This window comes from Phyllostomus hastatus, unplaced genomic scaffold, assembly GCF_019186645.2.
Source record: "Phyllostomus hastatus isolate PE091 unplaced genomic scaffold, TTU_PhHast_1.1 phas_scaffold_555, whole genome shotgun sequence".
Lineage (NCBI taxonomy): Eukaryota > Metazoa > Chordata > Mammalia > Chiroptera > Phyllostomidae > Phyllostomus > Phyllostomus hastatus.
The window spans coordinates 328088-348746 of record NW_025334036.1 but is presented as its reverse complement, the minus strand read 5'-3'; the positions used below and the strand labels follow the sequence as shown (position 1 = coordinate 348746).

Genomic DNA, 20659 nt, shown 5'->3' with positions numbered 1-20659 from the left:
GGCTCCACGAAACAGGGCCCTGGTCCTGGAAGATGCTGGTGTGATGCTGCGAACCTGCACGCCTCTGCAGTGAGGGAGGAGGTGGAGGGGGCACTAAGGGCAAAGGGCAGGGTGCAGGGATGCCTGTGACCATGGAGCGGGGGCTCTGGGGGCGAGGGTGAGGCGGCTGGCGGGGTTTCACGACGCAAACAGTGGGCACGCTGGCAGCACGTCCTCGGAGTCCAGGTCTCCCTCAGCCCTCGAGAGTCAGGCCCCGGTCTCGCGGGCCGGGCCCCCCCGTGGCGGGGTCTCTCTCACCTCGTGTGGAAAATGGGGCTCTGACCAAGCCCTCGTCAAAGCTGCTGAGAGGCCGCAAGGAGCCAGCGCAGGTGAGGTGCTGGCCTCAGCACGTGCACTCACTCAGTAAGGGAGAGCCAGGAGGGCGAGCTCCCTGCCCGTGGCTCCAGGTGAGTCAGGCTGCCGCAGCGACTGTATCCCTGCGGGTCTGTCCAGGACGACAGCCAGCACTGCACCTCCCCCACCCGCACCGGCAGGTCCCTCTTAGGTAAGTCCCACAGGTGGGCAGTGGGGCCCGTGCCAGGTGGGTCAGAGGTGTCTAGGGCCACACCTCGAAGGCAGCCCCAGGCAGACTGGGCTGGGTCCCCATTCGTGCCCAGCCCACTGTCTCATTACCTGGAGCCCAGGGCACCGGCGGTGCGGCTCCCACACTCACGGAGCCTCCGCTGAGCCCACACGGGATGTGGAGCTCCGAGCCTGCCGGCCCCCAGGAGGAGGCAGGTGAGCCCCGCCACAGCCAGGCCCTCCTGGCGTGCCCTCGGGAGTCCTCTGTGGGGTCGTCAGGCGGGTGGGGCTGTCTTCGAGGTGACGCAGGTGTGCAGACGAAGAGAAGTGAAGGGCGGTGGGCGCAGGCAGGGGCCTGGGGAGGCCGTGTGAGGGCGGCTCACAGCCTTGGTGGCCGCAGCTGGGAGCGCGGAGGGCCCACTCTCCTCCCGCGCGGGGTTCTCGGGACTTGGGGAGCGGGCCACATTCTCCTCAGGGAGCGCTCTCTGTGGTCCTGGAAGACGGGCCTCCCTCCTTCGGCCCCAAACACAGACATGGGGACTGGAAGCAGTGACAGGAGGGCAGGGGCTGTGGACCGGCCCTGGGGACGGGGAGCCAGGAGCCCGGAGGCAGCACCGTGGTCAGGACCGTGTGGGCTCGGGAGGGAGCAGATGACAGTCGGGTGCTCGGCCCGGTGAGTCACGGCCAGGAAGGCGGGCGACAGCCCTGGCCTAGCCCGGCCGTGACTCATGCTGTGTCTCTCTTGCAGGGCAGTTTGGTGGCACGGGGCCTCTCTGGGGCTGACGCTGCCCCCCTGGGGGACACCAGATCACGTTCCCTGAGGCTCACTCCTGGGTGAGCCTGCGGGGCACGGCCACCCCTCGGGGACCATGCCGGAGGCGCTCCTGCTCAGGTCTGCCAGCTCTGTCCTGAGGACCGTGTAAGGAACAAGAGCCCCCGGCCCCTCGCTGCCACTCGGGGGTGTACCTGGGCCCGGCATGGCCCCTGAACCCGCAGGGGTGGGTTTGGGGCGTTTCCACCCACTCGGTCACCCTGCTGATCTCACCAGAGAGCCTTCCGCTGCTTACTGCCCCAAAGATCCCTGGGAGCCCACCAGTGGTGACCACGAGAGCTGACTGCATCCTGGGCGGTTTTCACGTGTCACACTGCCCTCCCGGCAGCCATAGGATGGAGGCAGAATGTGGTGGCCCAGAGACGCACAGCGACTTGTCCACAGGCCCCCAGCCAGTAAAGCCAGTCGAACCCAGGCAAGCCGACTCTGGCGATCCTCAGTGCTGTGCTGTTCCAGGAAAGCAGTTACTGAGCACCGACTGCGGACAGAGCAGTGGCCTGGCTGCTGAGGGCTGAGTGGGAAGAAAGGGCGGCAGAAGTAAACAGCAGGTGGATGCTCCTCCACGAGGGGCTCACGTGGGGAGAGAGGGCTCCCTTCGACATGCGAGCGTCACACACAGGGAGAACTTGAGAGGGATTCGGTCTGGCCGGCGTTGGCTGATCCCCACGGCGCACCTCAGTGGTGCTCGGGGCCGGGGGACAGCGTGGAGTCAGGCGTGGGCCTGCTGTCAGGGAGCCCCCCAAGCCACAGGGGCCTTCAAGGGCCACACCTGAGTTGAGAGCACGAGAGGGTGCTGGGGGTAGCCTAGGAGGGCTCGCTGACGCAGGGGCCGAAGGAGGCTTGGCAGGCTGTGTCTTCATGCGGTCCCGGCCGCTCCTCTGGCCGGAAGGGCTGCAGGCAGGAGAGGCCCCTGGGCCAGAGGAAGGGAGGGAGCGGGCTGTCCCAGACTCCTCCGCCTCCCCCACCCCTCCCCGTGTCTGCACTCAGATGTGCCCTGGGAGTGTCGTCTCGCTCCCTGTGCTGCTGGGCAGGTGCTCGAGACGTGCTGTTTCTGTGAGCAGGGGGTGAGGCTCGGCGCTCCCAGCGAGTGAGTGAGCGGGCGCGAGCGCACCCCTGTCCTCGGCCAGCCGATCCTTTCCGGACCTCCCGCCTACGGAATGGGAGAGCGGACACGGGCACAGCAGCCTCCCCAGCCGTTTCCCCTGCACTGCGGGCTCCCTGCGGCCCCAGGATGGCACCCAGGCCCGCAGCCCTGCATTCAGAGGAGCCTGCTTGTCCGGGGTGGCAGGCACCCTGCGTGCTTCACCGTGGATGGTCTCAGGGTCTCGACGGCAGGAGTCACACCTCGCCTGTTGGGACGTTGTCCCTGCCACTGGGCCTCCCAGGGTAGCAGCAGGAACCGGGGAGGCCCCCAGTGCTCTCGGGGAGTCAGAATAGTAGAGACTGCTCCCCAGCAGTCCGCCAGGCTTGGTCGTCCCACGCAGTTACCTCATCTCCTGGTCAGCTGCAGGGGAGGGGACGCTGGGTCGCTGCAGGCCAGCCCACTGGCCGTGGGGGGAGCTGGCCGCCAGCGATGCCAGAGGGGCTTGAAACACCGGAACTCCCCACAGCATTGCCCGCGGTGACGTGCAGGCGGCAGCCACGCTGGGGAGGGCGCACGGGGTCATGAGGCGGGACAGTGTGGGCCGTGACAGACGTGACCCTGGGTGGGCGGGAGGAGTCACAGGGAGGCTCGTCGACCTCCGTTTCGGGTGACGAGCAGGGTCATGTCCCACGGCAGGGGCTCGGTCCGAAAGGTTCCAGCGAGGGCAAGGCCACCCTTCCCCCACCCGGGCAGTTGGGTGTGGGCCAGGCAGAGGGGCTGGAGAGCACCCTCCGTGGGCCGTCCACGAGGGTAAGTGAGGTGTTCCTGTCACGAGGAGGACAGGCGGGGGGCCGGGATCCACGCTGCCACTGAGGGAGGAAAAGGACTGGCTGGGGAGTGGACGAGAGCAGTGTCTGAGCTGCAAGAGAGGGCTGCCAGACGCCCGGGGACGGCCTCTCGGGGAGAGGGCAGCCCCTCCTCCCCATAAACAGAGGGCTCGCATCACGATGAGGGTGGACGCCGGGCCTCAGCTTCCTTAGCGGCCATCTTTTTGTTCAGTCTTTGGTCGACTGTTTTAAAACTAGAACCAGTTTACACAGTTTATTAGGTGGAAGAAATGCCGCCCGTCCCTTTTGATGGTGAGGATTCAAAAATAGACTTGTTTGTGAGGAAGCAGGGAGGAAGACGGGTGATTACAGCGAGGGCCAGCCTCCACTAATTTAGGGGTGGCTGCCCAGCTGCTGGTGGCAAAGGCCGGTCAGCTCTACACCCTCAGCTGCCCTGCGGCCAGCCCTCCTGTCTCCTGAGGATGGCCCGAGACACAGCACGACCTTGTACCAGCGTGGGACCTCCAGCCAGCTGTGCCCGTGTTGTGGCATCCCCCCCCTCCCCCCCCGTGACTATCTGAGCCCAGAGCTCAGGGGCTCTTGGGTAACATTATAGTCTTCTTCATCCCAAAGTGGAGGTGGTTTCTGCTCGACAGCCCAGGAGAGGATCGGCGGTGCCAGCGGCCAGCGTCAGCAGGACATGTTCTGCGGCGTTCAGAGCCTTCCGTTTCCCCGGCCTGGCACAGTGGGCCTCGCCGCAGAAGCACACTTTGTCTTCTTTACACCCTTCCGGCAGCATGCCCTCCACAGGTCACCACAGCAACGGTCACCGTAGCAACAGAAGGGCAGCTGAGGCCAGGCCTTGCTCACCAAGTTCCCAAAAGGGGATAGCTCAGCCCCCCACTCATCCCCCTTGTCTCCATCCCTCTCTTTTCATAACCTCCCGATGTCTTTTGCTTTAAAACCTATCTCAGGTTCTTAAGCAGACTGCCACCAGGTGGGCCCAGGTGTATTTGCAAATTTAGTTTGAACCCGTGGTACCTGCAAGGAGGGAGGCCGACTCTCAGAAGCAGGTAACTGGCCGAGCTGTCGGGAACTGGGCCCCCGACAGACACGGGCCCTCAGGGCCGCCCTGACTGGCCACACAGGTTGCTCCCCACGCCACTCTGGTGGGCTGTTTGCAGAGCTGGCGGCTGGAAAGGGTCCCCTCGGCTGTGTGGCGCTGCCTCCCTGCTCGGGTGTGCTGGGCGTGCTGGCCTCCGTCTGCTCACCCACCTGAGGCGGGTCTTCCCCGGTGTGGTGCCGAGGCACGGGGACCTGAGTTGGTAGTGGAGGCCCAGTAACCAAACCACCAGGGCTGGGCTGGCTGGAAGGGGAGTCTGGGGCCGCCACACCTGGGAGGCAAGGGGGGTCTGGGCCGGGCACGAGGGCACGAGGGGTGAGCCCCAGGCCTCCCCGGTCCCATGCTATTCTCCATGTGGGTGACTAGACAGAGGGCCCACCCACAGGCACCACCAAAGAGGAGAGGTCCTTGCTGGGCCTGCTCAGGACCTGGGAGACCCTGGGAACGCCCTCACTCCACTCTGGGTGTCTGAATGTGGCTGTTCTCAGTGCCTGTGGGGAGTGAGGGGTTGGGGCTCCTCTGAAAGCCTGCACTCGCCTGGGGTGGCGCCCAGCATCCTCTAGTGCCAGTCCAGGGGTTGCCTTTCCACACGGGGATACCGAGCCCAGAGAGAGCCGTGCACTTGCCCAGAGTCAAACAGCAGAGTCGAGTGGAGCCGGGCGTGGTTTCTCTCTCTGCCGAGCCCTTAGAGCCTGCAGGGAGAGGTGGGCTGGGGTGGCGGGATGTGGTCAGCCCCTGCAGGCGTCTGGTCGCCTGACCCCCGCTGGCCGGGACAGAGGCCAGGACCGAGGTGCTCGTCCGCCGTGTCCTGACCATCGTTTCTCCTCCCTGCCAGCTCTCTGACTGGTGGGCACACACTCTCCAAAGAGCCCCTAAGCCACGCTCTCGACTTCCCGTCCCCAGAGAAGGCAAAGGATGCTCCACCCAGCTCTCCAGGTAAGCCAGCCAGGAGCCTGGGCCAGGTGAGGTGCCAGCTGGACTGCAGAACCGGCCAGTGCAGGGGGCAGATGAAAGTCCAGGCGGAAGCAAGTAGGGCGGGAGCCGCAGGGCAGAACTTGGAGGGCAGGGCAGGTGGGATCGCCAGCACCAGCAGGGCCCCGTGTGACGCAAGGGGGTGGGGGGAGACTTTTTCTTGTGGAAGTTCGGGAAGGGCACAGGCAGAGACAGGGGCCTTCATGCTGCCCTTGGAGCAGCGGGGTGAGGGACAGGCCTGCCGGCCGCAGCTGGCAGGCTGACCGGGTCACAGGTCCCTTCGTGACCTTCCCGGTCAGGCAGTCGCACCTCATTCGTTTTCATCGGCTGCTGCCCGGCGTTGTGGCGGCAGCAGAAGTGCAGGAGGATGGACACGGCGGCAGCAGAAGGTCATGGCCTCTGTGCTCCGTGCTGTCCTTGGGACGGAGCCTTGCTGCTGCCCATTCACCCGCCCAGATCACCAGTTGGGGGCGAAGGGCTTCCCCCAGAGGCTGAGTTCTGGCTGCGAATCCTCCCAGCTGTAGGCTGCTCCGGGCGGCGGGGCGAGGTTTGGTGGGGGCTGTCGGTGGCAGAGGTGGAACTGGCCGTGTGCCTTGCATGCTGTCCTGCAGTTTGCACGTGCCCGGCCTGTCTCTTGTGGTTAGACGGGCCTGGGTTCGGGGCCGTGGGGGACGCCCTCGAAGTGGGACCTGCCAGGCGTCTCTGCACGGGGCAGGGACAAGGCCAGAACCAGGGCACACCAGGGGGTCTCAGCGTGGCCTTGGCAGGGAGCCGGCCTGGGGTGTGCCCTTCCCAGGTGTGGCCACTGCCTGTCATGCTTGTCCCCAGAGATAGAGAAGGAACCGGGCCAAGGAGAGGTCAGGCTGGTGTCTGCGGGAGGGGTCTCCTGTGTCCTCTTCCCAGGGCCAGGGCACCTGATGGCGGGCCAGGTCACCCCGGGAGGTCCGTCTGCGGGCCCAGGCCCCATTTCCGCAGGCTGGCTGGTGGTTCCTTCACTGCAGTGCTCGAAGGGCAGCTGGGTGTGCGGCGAGGCCCTGGTGCCCGGGGAGTCCTGCCTGTGGTGGCGGGACTCGAGGGGCAGGTGGGGAGCCAGTGTGGGGACAGCCCCCGGTATCCCTGGAGCCCCAGGAAAGCATGCGTGTCCCCAAGCCCGTGCCTGGGGACAAGTTATCCCAGCCCTGTGGCCTCAGTAGCTCTGCAAGCTACTGAGCTTGTGTCCCTGCGGCCATGGGTGCTGGGAACAGCAGGTCCCACTGGGGGCTGGCATGGGGCAAGGGAGGCACAGGCTCTGGACCCGGGGGCAGGGTGGGGAGCCTCTGTCAGGCAGGGGAAGGCCATTCTGGCTCATGGGGACCCTGGGAAGCTGGCTGGGCAGCCCGCTGAGCATGCACCGGTGCCTCCCTCCAGGGGCAGAGCCAGGCTACTGGGGGCTGAGCTGCACAAGCTTCTCTCCGCCATCCAGGAGCTCCCCTCTGAGGGTGGACGGGCCCAGGTGTGGGGCACCTGCAGACTGAGGGAGGGAGGCCTGCTGCCCGGGACCTGAGTGGCAAGGGCAGGCTTCCCAGAACAGGAGGACCCCCCTCTGGGCTGGGTCTCTGATGCCGAGGGGTCTGCCCCTGGGAGCTCAGTGTCTGGGGTTGGTGGTGAGGAGGCAAGAACAGTCTGAGGGGCTGAGGAGGCTTCTCGACACCACTGCTGTCAGCAGGTGCCCAGGACAGACGCCCCAGGAGACCCCGGCCCCACCCAGGCAACACCAGGCGGCCTCGCCGGCTCCCTCAGGCCTGGTGTGCGGGTCCAGCGCCACCGCAGCCCCCGGCATGTCTGGGTGCGGCTGCGGTGGCGCCCAGAGTCAGCACGCCTGAGAGCCTGCCTCTCGCCAGCCTCGGAGTCCCTCGTCTCCACGACCCCTCTGCCGCTTCAGGGGCCCCTCGGGGCTCTGCACTGGGGGGAAACTGGAGCAGCCATACCTGGGGGCCTTGAAGCGGCCCTTCCACAGGGCACGTTGCAGGGGCGTGAGAAGAGGCAGCTCTCTCTGCAGCAGAGACTGGGGGGACATTTGGGGATTGTGAGTGAGGCCAAGCCCTCCTCCCCTCACAGCTGCCCCCTTCTCGACGAGAGCACAGACCAGACCGTGTGCCCAGCCCAGAGGGACTGACTTGCGTTCCTTCCTTTTATCTTCATGGCAGCAGCGGGGTGGGCACTTGCTCGTTCTCATCTGACTGGGGGAACCGAGCACAGAGAGGGCCAGCGATTTTCTCAGGGACCCACAGCCCACGGAGGTAGATCTCTGACTGGGCACGCCGCATCTGGGGGACCTAGATAACGCGGAGCACAGCGGGGTCCCCCGGGCCTTGCCACCCAACTGCTGAGCTGGCAGCCTCTCTGGGAGCTCTTGGAGCCTTGCCTTCAGGAACTCAGATTCGCCTCAGTCTCCCCGAGTTCCCAAGGAGCTTGAGGGTCCTCGAGCCCCAGTCCCCAGATGCATTCCCAGGGGGCAGCCCGCCTGAGTCGGGCCGCAGAGCTGCCAGAACCTGACCTCCACACAAAGGCAGCCTTGTGCTGGCCCTGGAGACACATTGCTTCCTAGACCTTTGCAGGCTGAGCGTGAACCCTGGCCGGAATGAGAGGGGAGGGGGTCTGGCAGAGCAGCTGCTGGGGCTGGGCTGGGGCTGGGGCTGGGCTGGTGGAAGTCTGGTGAGGGCCTTTTCCACCCCCACTTTTCTAGATAATGCCCACACCCGCTGGGAACTCGGCCCAGCTTGGTCTCCAGCCCAGTGAGGCTGAGGGATGCACGGGGCCAGCCTTTGTCCCTTGCCTCTGCCCTTTCCCTGGCACAACAGGCAGTCGATGAGACACAGGCCAGGGTCAGGCCAAGACCGGGGGCAACAGGACTGCAAGCAGGGAGGGAGAGGGAGGGGCAGAAAGTGCACGCGGGGCCTTGGGAAAGCCCCCCACCCCACTTCCCTTGCTGCAGCTCCCGTGCCCAGGCTGAGGCCCCTGAGGACTCTGAGCATTGGGCTGTAGGGGGCCCAGGCCAGCAGGGCGGGCCCTTACCAGGCCTGCCTGGGGCTCTCAGGCATGCCGGGAGTGGGTATTGGGGGAGGGGAAGGCCCGGGACCCTGGACACATGGTCATTCATTCGGGTTAGCCCTCCCAAGACTGGGGTGGGACAGAGGCTCTCTTGTCCTCCCCCGGGGGTGCCCTGACCTCTGCTCGCAGGACTGCGCAGCCATGGGCCCCGCCTTCCAGGGTCAGCAGCCTGGGGGGAGTTGGTTAACAGGACGGAAGTTACATGAAGGAACTCTGTCCAGAGGTCTATCAGAATTGTACAGGGTTTTTCTCCTGGTCCAGTTAGCCCATTATAGAAACCTGTCCTGTGGGGAAGTCGGGGACCTGGGCTGCGCGTCAGTGGGGAGGTGGCTGAGGAAAGTGTGAGGTGGCCAGACAGTGGGGTGCTGTGCCCCCGCATCCCCCGTGAGAGAGACCGCCCTGTCTCGAGGTCACAGGTGGGGATTGGCTCATGGCTGTGTTTGCTTTGGCCCACAAAGTATTTTTTCCAAGTGTGAGCCAACATTTAAAAATCAGGTAACTACACATCAACACCCACCTTGCAGGTAACTCTTGTTTCCTTTCCAACTGGGTGCTGAGTCCTAATGTGACGGCCGCCCCCGTGGACGTGCATGTGCTGTCCTTCCCGTGGTGCCCGCCGGGCCCTGCTGCCCCCACAGTGAGGGCCGGCCTGGGCGCGGGGCCTCATCCTGGTCAGAGGCGGGGACATGAGAGCAGCCGGAGGCCTGCGCCACTGGGGTTCGCCCACACGTCCCAGGTCGCCTCCTCCATTCATTATTGACGATCCTACATTATTTATCTCGATGTGGGTACATTACTCACCTGGCCCCCAAGGGCATGTGGGGTTTGCTCTTCTCAATTAATATGGTAGTAACACGATCCTTTTCCCACCTTTGGGTAAAAAATTACAGCAACCAAGTAAAACCTATCCCCTCGTACCGGCGTTTCTGTGACGCGGCGCCCACATGGCAGTGTCAGTGTGCTGACCTGGCAGGGCCCGGCGGGGCCTCCCCTGTTCCTACCGCGTGCTTCTAGGTTACTTCGGGCCTTTTAGAACAAGTACTGTGTTGTGATCTTTAAGAAAAGGTGGTCAGTGCCGCAGGTAAAACCTGTGGCTGAGAAAGGGCTTAGTGACAGGTCGCAGCACTTCCCTCTGACCCTGGCCCCTGGCGAAGGGGAAGGGCCCCATGCCCCGCCCTGTCCCCGCTCTCCCTTCCCGCCCTTCCCTTCGGGGCTGTCAGCCCTCCTCCAGCCGCCTCCCACCTGTCCCAGCCCCTGGCCTGTCTGCCTTGTTGGGACCACAGGGCCCGCATCCCTGCCCAGGGGAGGAGCAGGGGTGGCGGGGTCGGCCCTGAGCCAGCCTGGCCCCAGCTGTGCTCTCCCCACCTGCAGAGGAGACGCTGTGGACCACCCGGGCAGACGGGCGGGTCCGCCTGCGCATTGACCCTGGCTGCCCTCAGGCCTCCCAAACCGTGCACCAGATGTTCCTCCAGGCCAGGGACAAGTACGGGCACCTCCGTGCTCTGGGCTTCAAGCGCCGGGGCTCGTGGGAGCACATCACGTACTCCCAGTACTACCTGCTGGCCCGAAAGGCCGCCAGAGGCTTCCTGAAGGTGAGCAGCCCTTGGGGCCAGCCCCTCCCCACCCCAGGCCCGCCTGCCGGGCACTCTCACAGGCCCCCACCCCCATTTGTGATCGTGTGCAAACCTAGGTGGACTGGGAAGCCGGACGCTGACCTGCAGAGGCCCTGGGGGGAGGGGGGAGCAAGAGCTGCTGGGTGACGGACCCCCAGGACCTTCTTGGACTGAGTGGGCCCCCGGGAGGGGCTCCGAGGTCTGGGAGGGGCCTTGATGGGAATGGGAGGCCCAATTCCCTGTCCGCTTACCTGGCCCGTCTCTCTGGCTACAGCTCGGCCTGGAGCCGGCGCACAGTGTGGCCATCCTCGGTTTCAACTCCCTCGAGTGGTTCCTCTCGGCAGTGGGCACTGTGTTTGCAGGGTGAGCGCCGGGGCCGGCCAGGGTCTGGGGGGTAGTGTGCAGGGAGTAGAGAGAGGCCCCACCATCCCCCACATCCCACCTCTTCCCTGAGACCCTGTGCAGAGCTGCTGGGGGAGCCCGGCCTGCTGGGGGTGGGGGCGGTGAGGGGCTCTCTGGGGCTGGCCTGAGGGGCGGGGTGGCCAGCTGCAACTGCCTGACCCCAAGCCTGGGCCCCTGCAGAGGCATCGTCACCGGCATCTACACGACCAGCTCCCCTGAGGCCTGCCAGTACATTGCCCTCGACTGCCGCGCCAATGTCATCGTGGTCGACACGCAGAAGCAGCTGGAGAAGATCTTGAAGGTCTGGGGGGGACTGCGGGGGTTAAGGTTGGGTGTCCCTGGGGACTTCCAGCTCGCAAAGGACTCCTCCACCTGTGGGCAGAGCCCTGTTCGTCCGCCACAACCCCTGTGCACGCACAGGTCACGGCACCGAGGTCCAGAAGGTCCCAGGGACAGGCCCCGTGTCACTCCAGAAGCGGGTGACCAGGCCTGGGCTGAACTCTCAGCCACCCTGCTGCCTCCTGTGACTTACTCAGGGCCAGGCTTCCTGCGGGGCCAGGGACCTGTGCGGGGGGAGGACCGGCTGCCCCGAGGTGGTGGGGGCCGCAGGGCAGGCTGTCAGGACAGAGCACACCTGTGGAGCCAGCTGGGTCTTCCCTAGAGGGCTGATGCCACCTCATTCACGTGAGGCCCCGTCCCCATGTGCACCACACAGGCATGCAGTGGCCTGGGGACACCTTGGTGTCTGGATGGGCCAGCTGCGTGCGGGGGGCTCCCCGCGGCCGGTCCGCCTGCCCACAGTTCCCGACGCACAGGCTGGCTCCGATCCTCACGCGCTCCCTCTTGGATGCCGCTGGCGTCAGTGTGGGAGCCGCAGGCACTGCGGACCTGCCTTCTCTTCCTGCCAAGGGCTCATCAAACGGGCTCCCTGTACCGGCGAGGGGACTGTCCCTCTGCTTGGGGATCCTGGTCCCTCTGCACCCTTTTGGGACCCTGTGATTTCAGGATCTCCATTCTGAGTGTCTCCATGTGTCTGACTTGGACCAGTGCTTGGGAGGGGGAGAGGAGGTGTGGGTGTGGATGGTTCAGCCCAGGGTGAACTGCCCTTCTCACCCTCCCCACCCCATGCACCAGGCCCTTCACGAAACCGGTGGGGGACAGGTTCTCCGGCGAGTGCCAGGTTCCTGGCTACCAGCTGTCCTAGAGCTCAGTGGGGCCCTGGTTCCCTCAGGAGTTGTGGCTCTGGGGGCCCCAGAGGCCCCTGCCATGAGCCGACCCCCTTCTCCAGCTTTCCGGCAGGTTCTGGTGGGGAGGGCTGGGCACTTCCGGAGCCCCCGGGAGGCTTTGCCTTGCCCCCTAGGGAGAGACCTCCTCCTCATAAATGCAGATCGAGTCCACATGCCCATCCCAGCACCACTTGCAACAGAAGAAGCAGGCCCACAGTTAGGAAACGTCCACTCTGGGCAACTGCCCAAGTTACGCTCATCAGGAAAGTTCCCAAACGCCAATTGGAGCGTCCTGTGGACCCCACCGGTCTGTCACCCCAATCCAGCAATCGTCAGAGGTGTGTCACCGCTCATCGCACTGATTCGTTCGCCTTTTGTGCTGAAATATTCGAAGGCAAATCTCACGTTGTCGTTGCCACCCCTGAAAATTTCAACGTGCATCTCTAAAAAAAGAAAAGGACACGTTTTAAAAAGTAATCATAGCAACTTTGTCACATTTAACACGAGTAAAACAGGCCCCTCACATCCGGTCCCCGCAGTGAATCTTCGCGGCCGGGTCGGTTCTGCTGAGCCGGGGTCCAGGCCCTGCGTGTGGCAGCCTCCGTTCGGATCAGAGCCACCGGCCCCCCAGCCCCGACCAGCGAGGCCCCACGCGAGAGAGGCCCACTGCCTCAGAGCTCGGAGTGGGCCCCCCACCACACCTGCTGCCTTCAGCATGCGCGCCGGTGAGCTAGCTGACCCGGCTCCCGTGTCAGAGCCTCCGGAGTCTGGGTCAGCCCTGCCGGACGGACGGACGGACGGACGGACGGCCTCGCACAGCTGCCTGCTGGCTTGTTCCTCTACCTCACACTTGCAGAGTGAACATTGTGGGGCGAGAACACCCAGCAGGGGGCGCTGCTGGCCTCATTTCGCAGCACTCACTAGGCAGGGGCCCTCAGGTGGGGACCACCTGTAGAGGTGCTGTAGGTGGCCGTGAGCTCATCCATTGTGACATTCCCATCGACCTTTCTCCACTTGTTATCTTTACCTGGGGGAGGCCAGTGACCTTTCCCACAGTGTCTGCCAGGTGGACTGACACCCAGAGATGGGGCTCTTCTCCAGAGGGGACTATTTTTAATGGAACTCCATCTCTTCTTCCTGCCAACACAGATCCGGACAAGCCTGCCCCACCTGAAGGCAGTAGTGACCTACCGAGAACCCCCTGCGGAGAAGGTGGCCGGCGTGTACACGGTACGGGCAGAGGGCCTGGGCGCCTGGCGGGGCCTGTCTGGGCCTGTGCCGCTGACCCAGACGGCCTGCTCTCGCCCTCCGGCTGCAGATGGAGGAGCTCATGGAGCTGGGGGAGCAGGTGCCCGAGGAGGACCTGGACGCCGTCATCAACGCCCAGCAGCCCAGCCAGTGCTGCGTGCTCATCTACACGTCCGGCACCACCGGCAGCCCCAAGGGCGTGATGCTGAGTCAGGACAACGTAGGGCCGGCGCCGCGTCTTGGGTGGGATGGGCTGGGCTGCCCCGGACCTGGGCGGTGGCCCCCAGCAACCCCAGGGAGGCCCCTCTGACCCGCAGCTCGGGGAGCAGGGATGCATGGGGCTCTCTCCCATCGGTGGTCCAGACCAAACCCAGCAGAGGAGGGGACCTGTCCCTGGGGTTTGCTGCAGGGAGGACAGACAGCCCAGGGGTGACCCAAAGAGATAGCCCACGCCCCCAGGTACCTACACTTGTGCGCACTTCCAGGTCTGGCGGGTGGACTCTGCCAGGCCGCCCGCTCTTCCTCCAGATCACGTGGACAGCACGGTACGGCAGCCAGGCCGGAGGCATCCAGCCATCAGCGGTGCAGCCGGAGGTGGTGGTCAGCTACCTGCCCCTCAGCCACATCGCCGCCCAGATCTACGACCTGTGGACGGGCCCCCAGTGGGGGGCCCAGGTCTGCTTTGCCGAGCCCGACGCCCTACAGGTCAGCCTGCCCCGTGCCCGGGTGGGTGTCCGAGCGTGTGCCAGGGCCCTGGGCGTGCACGAGGGACGGCCCCAGCTGCCGGGTGCCTGCCAGTCAGCATTGTCCCCGGTGCGTCGGCACAGCCCTCGGCGGCCGCGCGAGAAGGGAGCTGATGGCACTGCCTGAAGGAAAGTCGGGTGGGAGTCCTTCTGGGGGGCCCAGCACCGTCGAGGACGGGTCGTCCTCGGAGGAAGGTCACGGATGGTCGCAGATGGCCACCGCCTGCCCTGCACCTGCCGTAGCAGCTGCACCTGTTCTTTGGATCCTTGTTTTAGCCATAAGGACTTTCTCAGAAGTGCCCCGCACCCACCCGCAGTTGACTTGTGCCCATCTGGCATCTCATTAGCTCAAATGGAGTCACACGTCCACCCCTAATCCAGTCACTGCTTAGAGGGATGGGAAGTCGCCTTGAGTTAGCTGAGGAGGAGTTACCACACAGGACTTAGGAAGTGGCAGAACTACACCAGGGTCCTGTGGGCAGAAGAGAGTAGTGAGCAGATGGTTGCTGAGTTGCAGCCGACAGCACACCTGTGTGCAGGATGCCTGTGGTGTGTGCAGGGTGACCCTGGTGACAGGGCCTCCTGCCCCTGCTGGCCCTGAACCAGGAGGCCTCTCTCCCTCTGGCGGCGAGCAGGGGAGCCTGGTGGACTCGCTGCGGGAGGTGGAGCCCACGTCGCACATGGGGGTGCCTCGGGTGTGGGAGAAGACCATGGAGCGCATCCAGGAGGCGGTGGCTCAGTCTGGCTTCATCCGGCGCAAGATGCTCCTGTGGGCAATGTCAGTGATGTTGGAGCAGAACCTCACCTGCCCGGGCAGGTACAGAGGGCTGGGTCACACCCCAGTCTGCAGCCGAGGACCTGCCAGGGCAGGCCTCTCTGGGCCCGGAGCCTGTGCAGGGGCGCCGGTGGTGGCTGGGCTGGAGCCCCCGTCCTCTCCCCAGGCCCCATGGGACTCTCTGGGTTCTGTGAGGACTGACTCGCTGCCCCAGATGCACTCACCTCCCGGGAGCAGCTCCTGACCTCAGCAGGTGGCCAGAGAAGGGGCCACAGTGATGGGCTTTTCCAGCCTCCAAGTGACCACTCGGATCTCTCCTGACGCCTTTCAGCCGCCTCTTAAACTGCCCCCAGTGCCGTGGGAGGGTCAGGGGCATAGATCTGGCCTGTTCCGGTTCACAGACATTGCCCCGATGTTTCCTGGGGCAGCCTGTGAAGGTGCACGGTGTCTCACGAGACAGGTGTCCCTGTGTCTGTGCCTCCACTTCATGTCACACACGGAGTGAATGTGCATGACAGCCCGGCCATAGGCTTCAGATGGGCTCACACGCCTGTGCAGGCATGTCGCACACATGCTTCTGGCCTCGGCACTCACGCTCCGTGCGCACGTGTGCCCGTGCACAGTTGGCTCTGCCCGACTTCTGGGCTGAAGACTTGCTTGCACACCAGCACCCGCACACACACCTCTGTGGACGTGCGTGTTCACAGGCGGGCCGGTATTCAAAATATGTGGTGGTGGGTTCGGTGTCGGCCCCAGCCAGTCACATGGAGACCGGCCGGGCCAGCAGTGTGCACCGCTGAAGGACCCGCCCTGTTAACGTGTGTGTTTCTCTGTGGCCCACCCTCCCTCTTCCACCAGCGACCTGAAGCCCTTCACAGCCAGACTGGCAGATTACCTGGTGCTGGCCAAGGTCCGCCAGGCGCTGGGCTTAGCCAAGTGTCAGAAGTGCTTCTACGGAGCCGCCCCGATGACTATAGAGACACAGCACTTCTTCCTGGGCCTCGACATCCGCCTGTACTCGTGCTACGGCCTCAGTGAGACCTCGGGCCCCCACTTCATATCCAGCCCCTGCAACTACCGGATGGGCAGGTGCGTCTGGGGCAGTGTCCGAGCGCCCACTCCCTTGTCACACCCCTCAGCGCCGCCTGCTGACTGGCCCCAGAGCCTGGGCCCCTGGCCAGGCCTCAGTCCCGCGGCGCGGGTCCCTGCCGGTGTCCCGCGGCCTGTGGCGGGAAGCCGACTGACGGCCCCGGGATCCAGGAGCAGGGCTCTGACGGAGGGGTCCCCCTTCGTAGCCCCTTCCGTGGGGAGGGTGTGACAAGTGCCCCAGCATCACTGATGGCCCCCAGGGGGCGTCTGACCCCAGGGGGCGTCTGACCCCAGGGGGCGCCGCTCGGGGTCAGAGTGCAGGGGTAGGCCAGCCTTCGGGGGGCAGAGGGGACAGTCCGGTCTGCGGGTGAGTCGAAGGACCCTCTGTTGGGCTTAAATACCCCCCTCCCTGCTCTCCTGTCACAGAGCCTCAGGTTGTCCCCTTAGGGACGCCCGTGCGTGCATCCGTCCCCTGGGACCTCCCGACTGGCGGCTCCCCTCGCTCCTGGGCCCCTGCTGAGACAGAAGGGCCCGGGAGGGGCACCTCGTGGCATCGGTGGAAACAGAGGCTGGGGATCCCGGACTCTCGGGGGGCTGACCCGGGGCTAGAGGAACGGGCCCCTCTGACCAGGCCCCCGGCCCCCACCCCAGCTCCGGCAAGGTGCTGCCCGGCTGCCGGGTGAAGGTCGTGAACCGGGACGCGGACGGCACCGGCGAGATCTGCGTGTGGGGCCGCAACGTCTTCATGGGCTACCTGAACATGGAGGACAGGACGCGCGAGGCCATCGACGCCGACGGCTGGCTGCACACCGGCGACCTCGGCCGCCTGGACGCTGACGGCTTCCTCTACATCACAGGACGACTGAAAGGTGGGGGAGGGGCCCCGGGTGCCAGCACCCGCGTGCGCGGCGAGCAGGGAGCCCTCGGGCGCTGCCACCTGGAGGGCCGGCCGCTGTCCTCGCCCTTGGCTCCCGTGGGGCAGACGCGATCATTTATCAGCTCCGGTCACTGAGGAGGGCGCCCGGCCGTCTGAGGGCTCCCAGCCGGCAGATGGTGCAGCTGGGCTCAGACTCCTGGGCGAGCAAAGCCAGTGTTCCCAGAAGATGTAAAGGTGTGAATGGGTGTTTCCACACGAAACGTGGGTACGACGTGTAGAACACAACTTGGATGTGGAACTTTAGGACATGAGACTTGCAGGAAGTTTCTCACGAAGAACTCGGCTTTCCCAGGGAGTGAGCTGGGACTCCTGTGCAGAAAGGGGGCTTTCTGACTCCTCCCCGGGACCTGATGGCCACCTGGCCAGGTGTCTTGCTCCATTCTGTGTCAAGGCCAACACAGGACCTGTGCGCAGAGTGGGAGCAGCTCGTCTCTCCCGAGTCAGACGGACTCGGGGCAGGAGCACAGCGCAGCTGCGTCGGTCAGGCCGTGTGCACGGAGTGCCCCGGCGTTGCCGTCCAGCCTGGACGTAAGCCGGCACTCTGCGACGAGCAGGCCGCTGGGCTGAGGGCCTGGCCCGGGCCCTGCACACGGGCACCCAGCACGCATGCGGGTGAAAGGGCGGGCCGTGGACGGGCGGGCGCGGGAGAGCCGGAGGGAGCGGAGTTCTTGCGGAGAGGAGCGTCGCGCAGGCTTCTGGAAGGAGGCGGCCCGTTAGGAGGAGAGGACGGGGCGTCCCCGCGGGCAGGTGTCAGCAAGGGGAGAGGCTCCGGGGCGGGGGAGGCGCCGTGCCGCCCTTGCCCCAGCCCTGCGGTTGGCCGTCTCCCTGTCAGAAACGGGAAGAGTGCCTGCCTCTGTGCAGGCCTGCAGCGAGGCTTGAGTGAGTCGTCACACGTGGCACTTAGCAGAGTCCGCCCGCGGTGCCTGCTGTGCGAGGGGCAGGGCGTGGCCACGCAACAGAGGTGCGGTGGGGGGGTGATTCGGGGCTGAGGGGGAGGGTCAGCGAGCACCCGGGTCTGGTAGGTGTGGGAGCAGGCGGAGAGCCTTGGCCGGTGAGCACAGGGGAGTGAGCCCCGGGGGCTGCCCCCGTCCCAGCAGGTGTGAGGGAGGGGCTTCTGAGGGTGCTGCTGCTCCACCGCCACAGAGGGGCACCTCTGGCCTCCCCACATGGCCAACAGTGCTGCCCACGGCTCTGGCCTCCGGGCTGTGGCCCAGGCTTGTGTCCATGTTCATCCGGGGCCTGGCCTTGCCTCCCCAGAGCTCATCATCACGGCCGGCGGGGAGAACGTGCCCCCGGTGCCCATCGAGGAGGCTGTGAAGGCTGAGCTGCCCATCGTCAGCAGTGCCATGCTGATCGGGGACCAGAGGAAGTTCCTGTCCATGCTGCTCACCTTGAAGGTGTGTCTGTGGGTCTGTCCCAAGTGAAGCCACGTTCAGACAGGACACGCCTGGGTGTCAGGACTTCGTCCTGGGGCAGGCAGTGCTGTGGCACTGAGGGGCAGCCGCCCTGGGGGGACGCGCCTGCTGCCCCGGCCGGCACGATCAGCAGCCCGCTGCCAGGACAGGCTGTGTCTCCTAGCATGGCCTGCTCAGCAGGAGCACAGCCTGTGGGGCAGCACTCGGGGTGTCGTTGCCTGGGGTGCAAGTCTCAGGCCTCTGCTCTTTCTGCCGCAGTCGGGCGGCGGTCGCTCTCCAGAACCACAGCTCGCACGGTCCACCTGCTGGACAGCAGCAGGCATGCTCCTCCGAGCCCAGGCCGCATCCTGAGCAGTGGGGCGTGGACCTGACCCCATCTCTGGTCCGCAGTGCGCTCTGGACCCGGACACCTCTGACCCGACCGACCAGCTGACCGAGCAAGCCGTGGAGTTCTGCCAGCGCGTGGGCAGCCATGCCACCACGGTGTCCGAGATCGTGGAGAGCCAGGACAAGGCCGTGTACCGGGCCATCGAAGAGGGCATCCAGAGGGTGAACGGCCGGGCGGCCGCCCGCCCCTACCACATCCACAAGTGGGCCATTCTCGAGAGGGACTTCTCCATCTCGGGCGGAGAGCTGGGTAGGTTTGCGCCGGCTCCCTTCCCCGGGGCCCAGGTGCAGTGTGGGAAGACGGGGCCGGGGCAGGCCTGGGAGCGGCGCGTCCAGAAGCAGCCGTGGCCAGTGGAGGTCCCTGGCGGCCCTTCCCTCGGGGGGGCACTGCCCAGGGTGCGGGCTGTGCTGCTGTGTGTCCTTGTGAACACACGACGTGTGACTTTGACTCTGGGGCCACCGTCCCCTGAGATCACCGTGGGGCCACCTGCAGACACTGAGGCCGTGCTGGCGGTTGGGGTGGAGCCGCATGGCTCTAGGGGGCGAGGCCACCCTGACCTCCTGTGATGTCACCTCATCTGGTGGCAGGGACTGGTAAAGCCCTTCTGGACCATGGCCCACAGAACCAGAGGGACTCCGGCGTGGCCTCAGCCGGGGGCGTGGAGTCTCTCGTGGCAGCTTGGGGTGTTTTCACGGCCCAGGGGGAGTGGCCTGGCCTGGCTCCCCGGACCGCTCGAGGCTGACCCCAGATGCAGCAACACTGAGCTGCTGTCAGGTCTGGAGCGTCAGCCAGACGCAGGTGACTCTGACCCCGAGCTCTCCAGTGCAGAGTGAGCTAGCGCAAGCTGAACTCTCCGCCGCCCAGCACCTCGGGTCTGAGCCGTGTGCACCCTTGCTTCTGAGGGAGAGCCGAGGCCCCCCAGCCAGGCACCCCCGCCCCGTCCCAGGCAGTCAGAGAGCACAGTGTCCAGTGGCACACACGCTTCCCGGGTGCAGGCGTGATGTGCACATCGGTTACTGTTGTGTAGCACAGTACCCCCACGTTTAGCGGCTGCAATCAGTGAGCACCTCTCCTAATTCCTGTGGTCAGAAATCCAGGCAGCTAAGCTGGGTGGTTCCCGTTCGGGGTCTCTCAGGTCACAGCAAGCACTGGCTGGGCAGCAGCCCCCTGGAGCTCGAGGGGCTCCGTGTCCGTGGCTGTTGGCCAGACCGGAGACCCCGTGACAGCTGCCTGTGTGCTCACAGCACAGCAGCCGCCGTGCCCCAGAAGCGGCGGTCCTCAGCACCCAGGGCAGAGCCATATATAGTCTTGCGGTTTGCGTTGTTTGAGTCATTTCTTCATTCAAAGGACAGCACAGAAAATGCATCGAGGTCGGAAATGGGTGCAGGTCAAGGGTGAGGTGGAGGTGGCTCACGTCACCCCACCCCTGAGAGCAGCTGGCCTGCCGTGACCATTCTCGGAAGTGACAGACAGACGCCACTGCTGTGCTCTGCTGGCACTGCGACCCGTGCCAGTGGAGGGGTCGTGTGCAGCCAGCTCGGAGGCCAGCCGCCCATTCGTCCAGCCTATCCCAGACAGAGCTGCAGGGCTCAGCGAGCCTGGCTCTGACCACACGCCGCAGAGTTCTCGGAGGCCTCGTGCGCTCACGCTTTCCGATCCGCTTTAGGTCCCACGATGAAGCTGAAGCGGCTCACGGTTCTGGAGAAGTATAAAGACATCATCGATTCCTTCTACCAAGAGCAAAATAAGTAACGGGAGGGCCTCCTCCTCCCTCCGGAAGCCTACGGGCCTCTGGAGGGACCTGGTGCACGTCCTCTTCAGGACGGGTGCAGGGACTTCCGGCAGGCCTGTTGGGTCTCGGGCCAGGTGTGGCCCGGCGCCTGCGTGTGCCAGGTCTCACGCCAACAGCGGCCAGCGACTCCGAGCAGCTTCACGTGCACGTAGTTTCAGTGCCGCTTTTTGTTCAGGGGACAGGAGACCAGCTCGGCTTCCAGAACTGAAGGGCTGACACTTCACGGCTTTAGTTCCAGGTAGAATTTATGGGCCGGGAGCTCACTGAGCAGCGCGCCAGCGGCTGGCTGTGTGGAGGGAGGGGAAGTCGGCTCGTGTTACTGCAGGTGCCACCGGGACAGTGGCTGTCACTCACTCACTCTGGAACGTGCCGGACGGGCCACCGGCCAGTCCACACCCAGGCTGTCCCCAACACGCGCCTACTGACCTGCTGCTCCGTAGGACAGCTGCTGCCGGCTTGTATTTAACGCGTGATCTGGATATTAAACTTTTTAACGACCGTCAACCAGTACGTGACTTTTCTTGTCGGTTGAGCAGGCAGGA

At 65.3% G+C, this 20659-nt stretch overlaps 1 protein-coding gene across 7 annotated transcripts in view; it reads left to right on the top strand.

The window, feature by feature from the left end:
• The window catches only part of ACSBG1 (acyl-CoA synthetase bubblegum family member 1), a 26073-nt gene extending 5414 nt beyond the window's left edge, over window positions 1-20659 (top strand). For 2 of the 7 annotated variants that reach the window (XM_045825082.1, XM_045825081.1), the window contains 14 exons: window positions 4279-4377; window positions 5263-5363; window positions 9861-10081; window positions 10377-10465; window positions 10685-10805; window positions 12880-12960; window positions 13049-13198; window positions 13507-13683; window positions 14357-14538; window positions 15355-15585; window positions 16237-16454; window positions 17780-17919; window positions 18328-18574; window positions 19992-20659. In XM_045825082.1, coding sequence (XP_045681038.1) covers window positions 4279-4377; window positions 5263-5363; window positions 9861-10081; window positions 10377-10465; window positions 10685-10805; window positions 12880-12960; window positions 13049-13198; window positions 13507-13683; window positions 14357-14538; window positions 15355-15585; window positions 16237-16454; window positions 17780-17919; window positions 18328-18574; window positions 19992-20077 — 2143 coding nt within the window. In that variant the 3' untranslated portion in view covers window positions 20078-20659. Of the gene's footprint in view, window positions 1-664; window positions 778-854; window positions 871-1309; window positions 1481-3127; window positions 3288-4278; window positions 4378-5262; window positions 5364-9860; window positions 10082-10376; window positions 10466-10684; window positions 10806-12879; window positions 12961-13048; window positions 13199-13506; window positions 13684-14356; window positions 14539-15354; window positions 15586-16236; window positions 16455-17779; window positions 17920-18327; window positions 18575-19991 lie in introns of those variants that run through there. The other 5 variants (XM_045825084.1, XM_045825083.1, XM_045825086.1 and 2 more) reach the window with 5 other exon arrangements.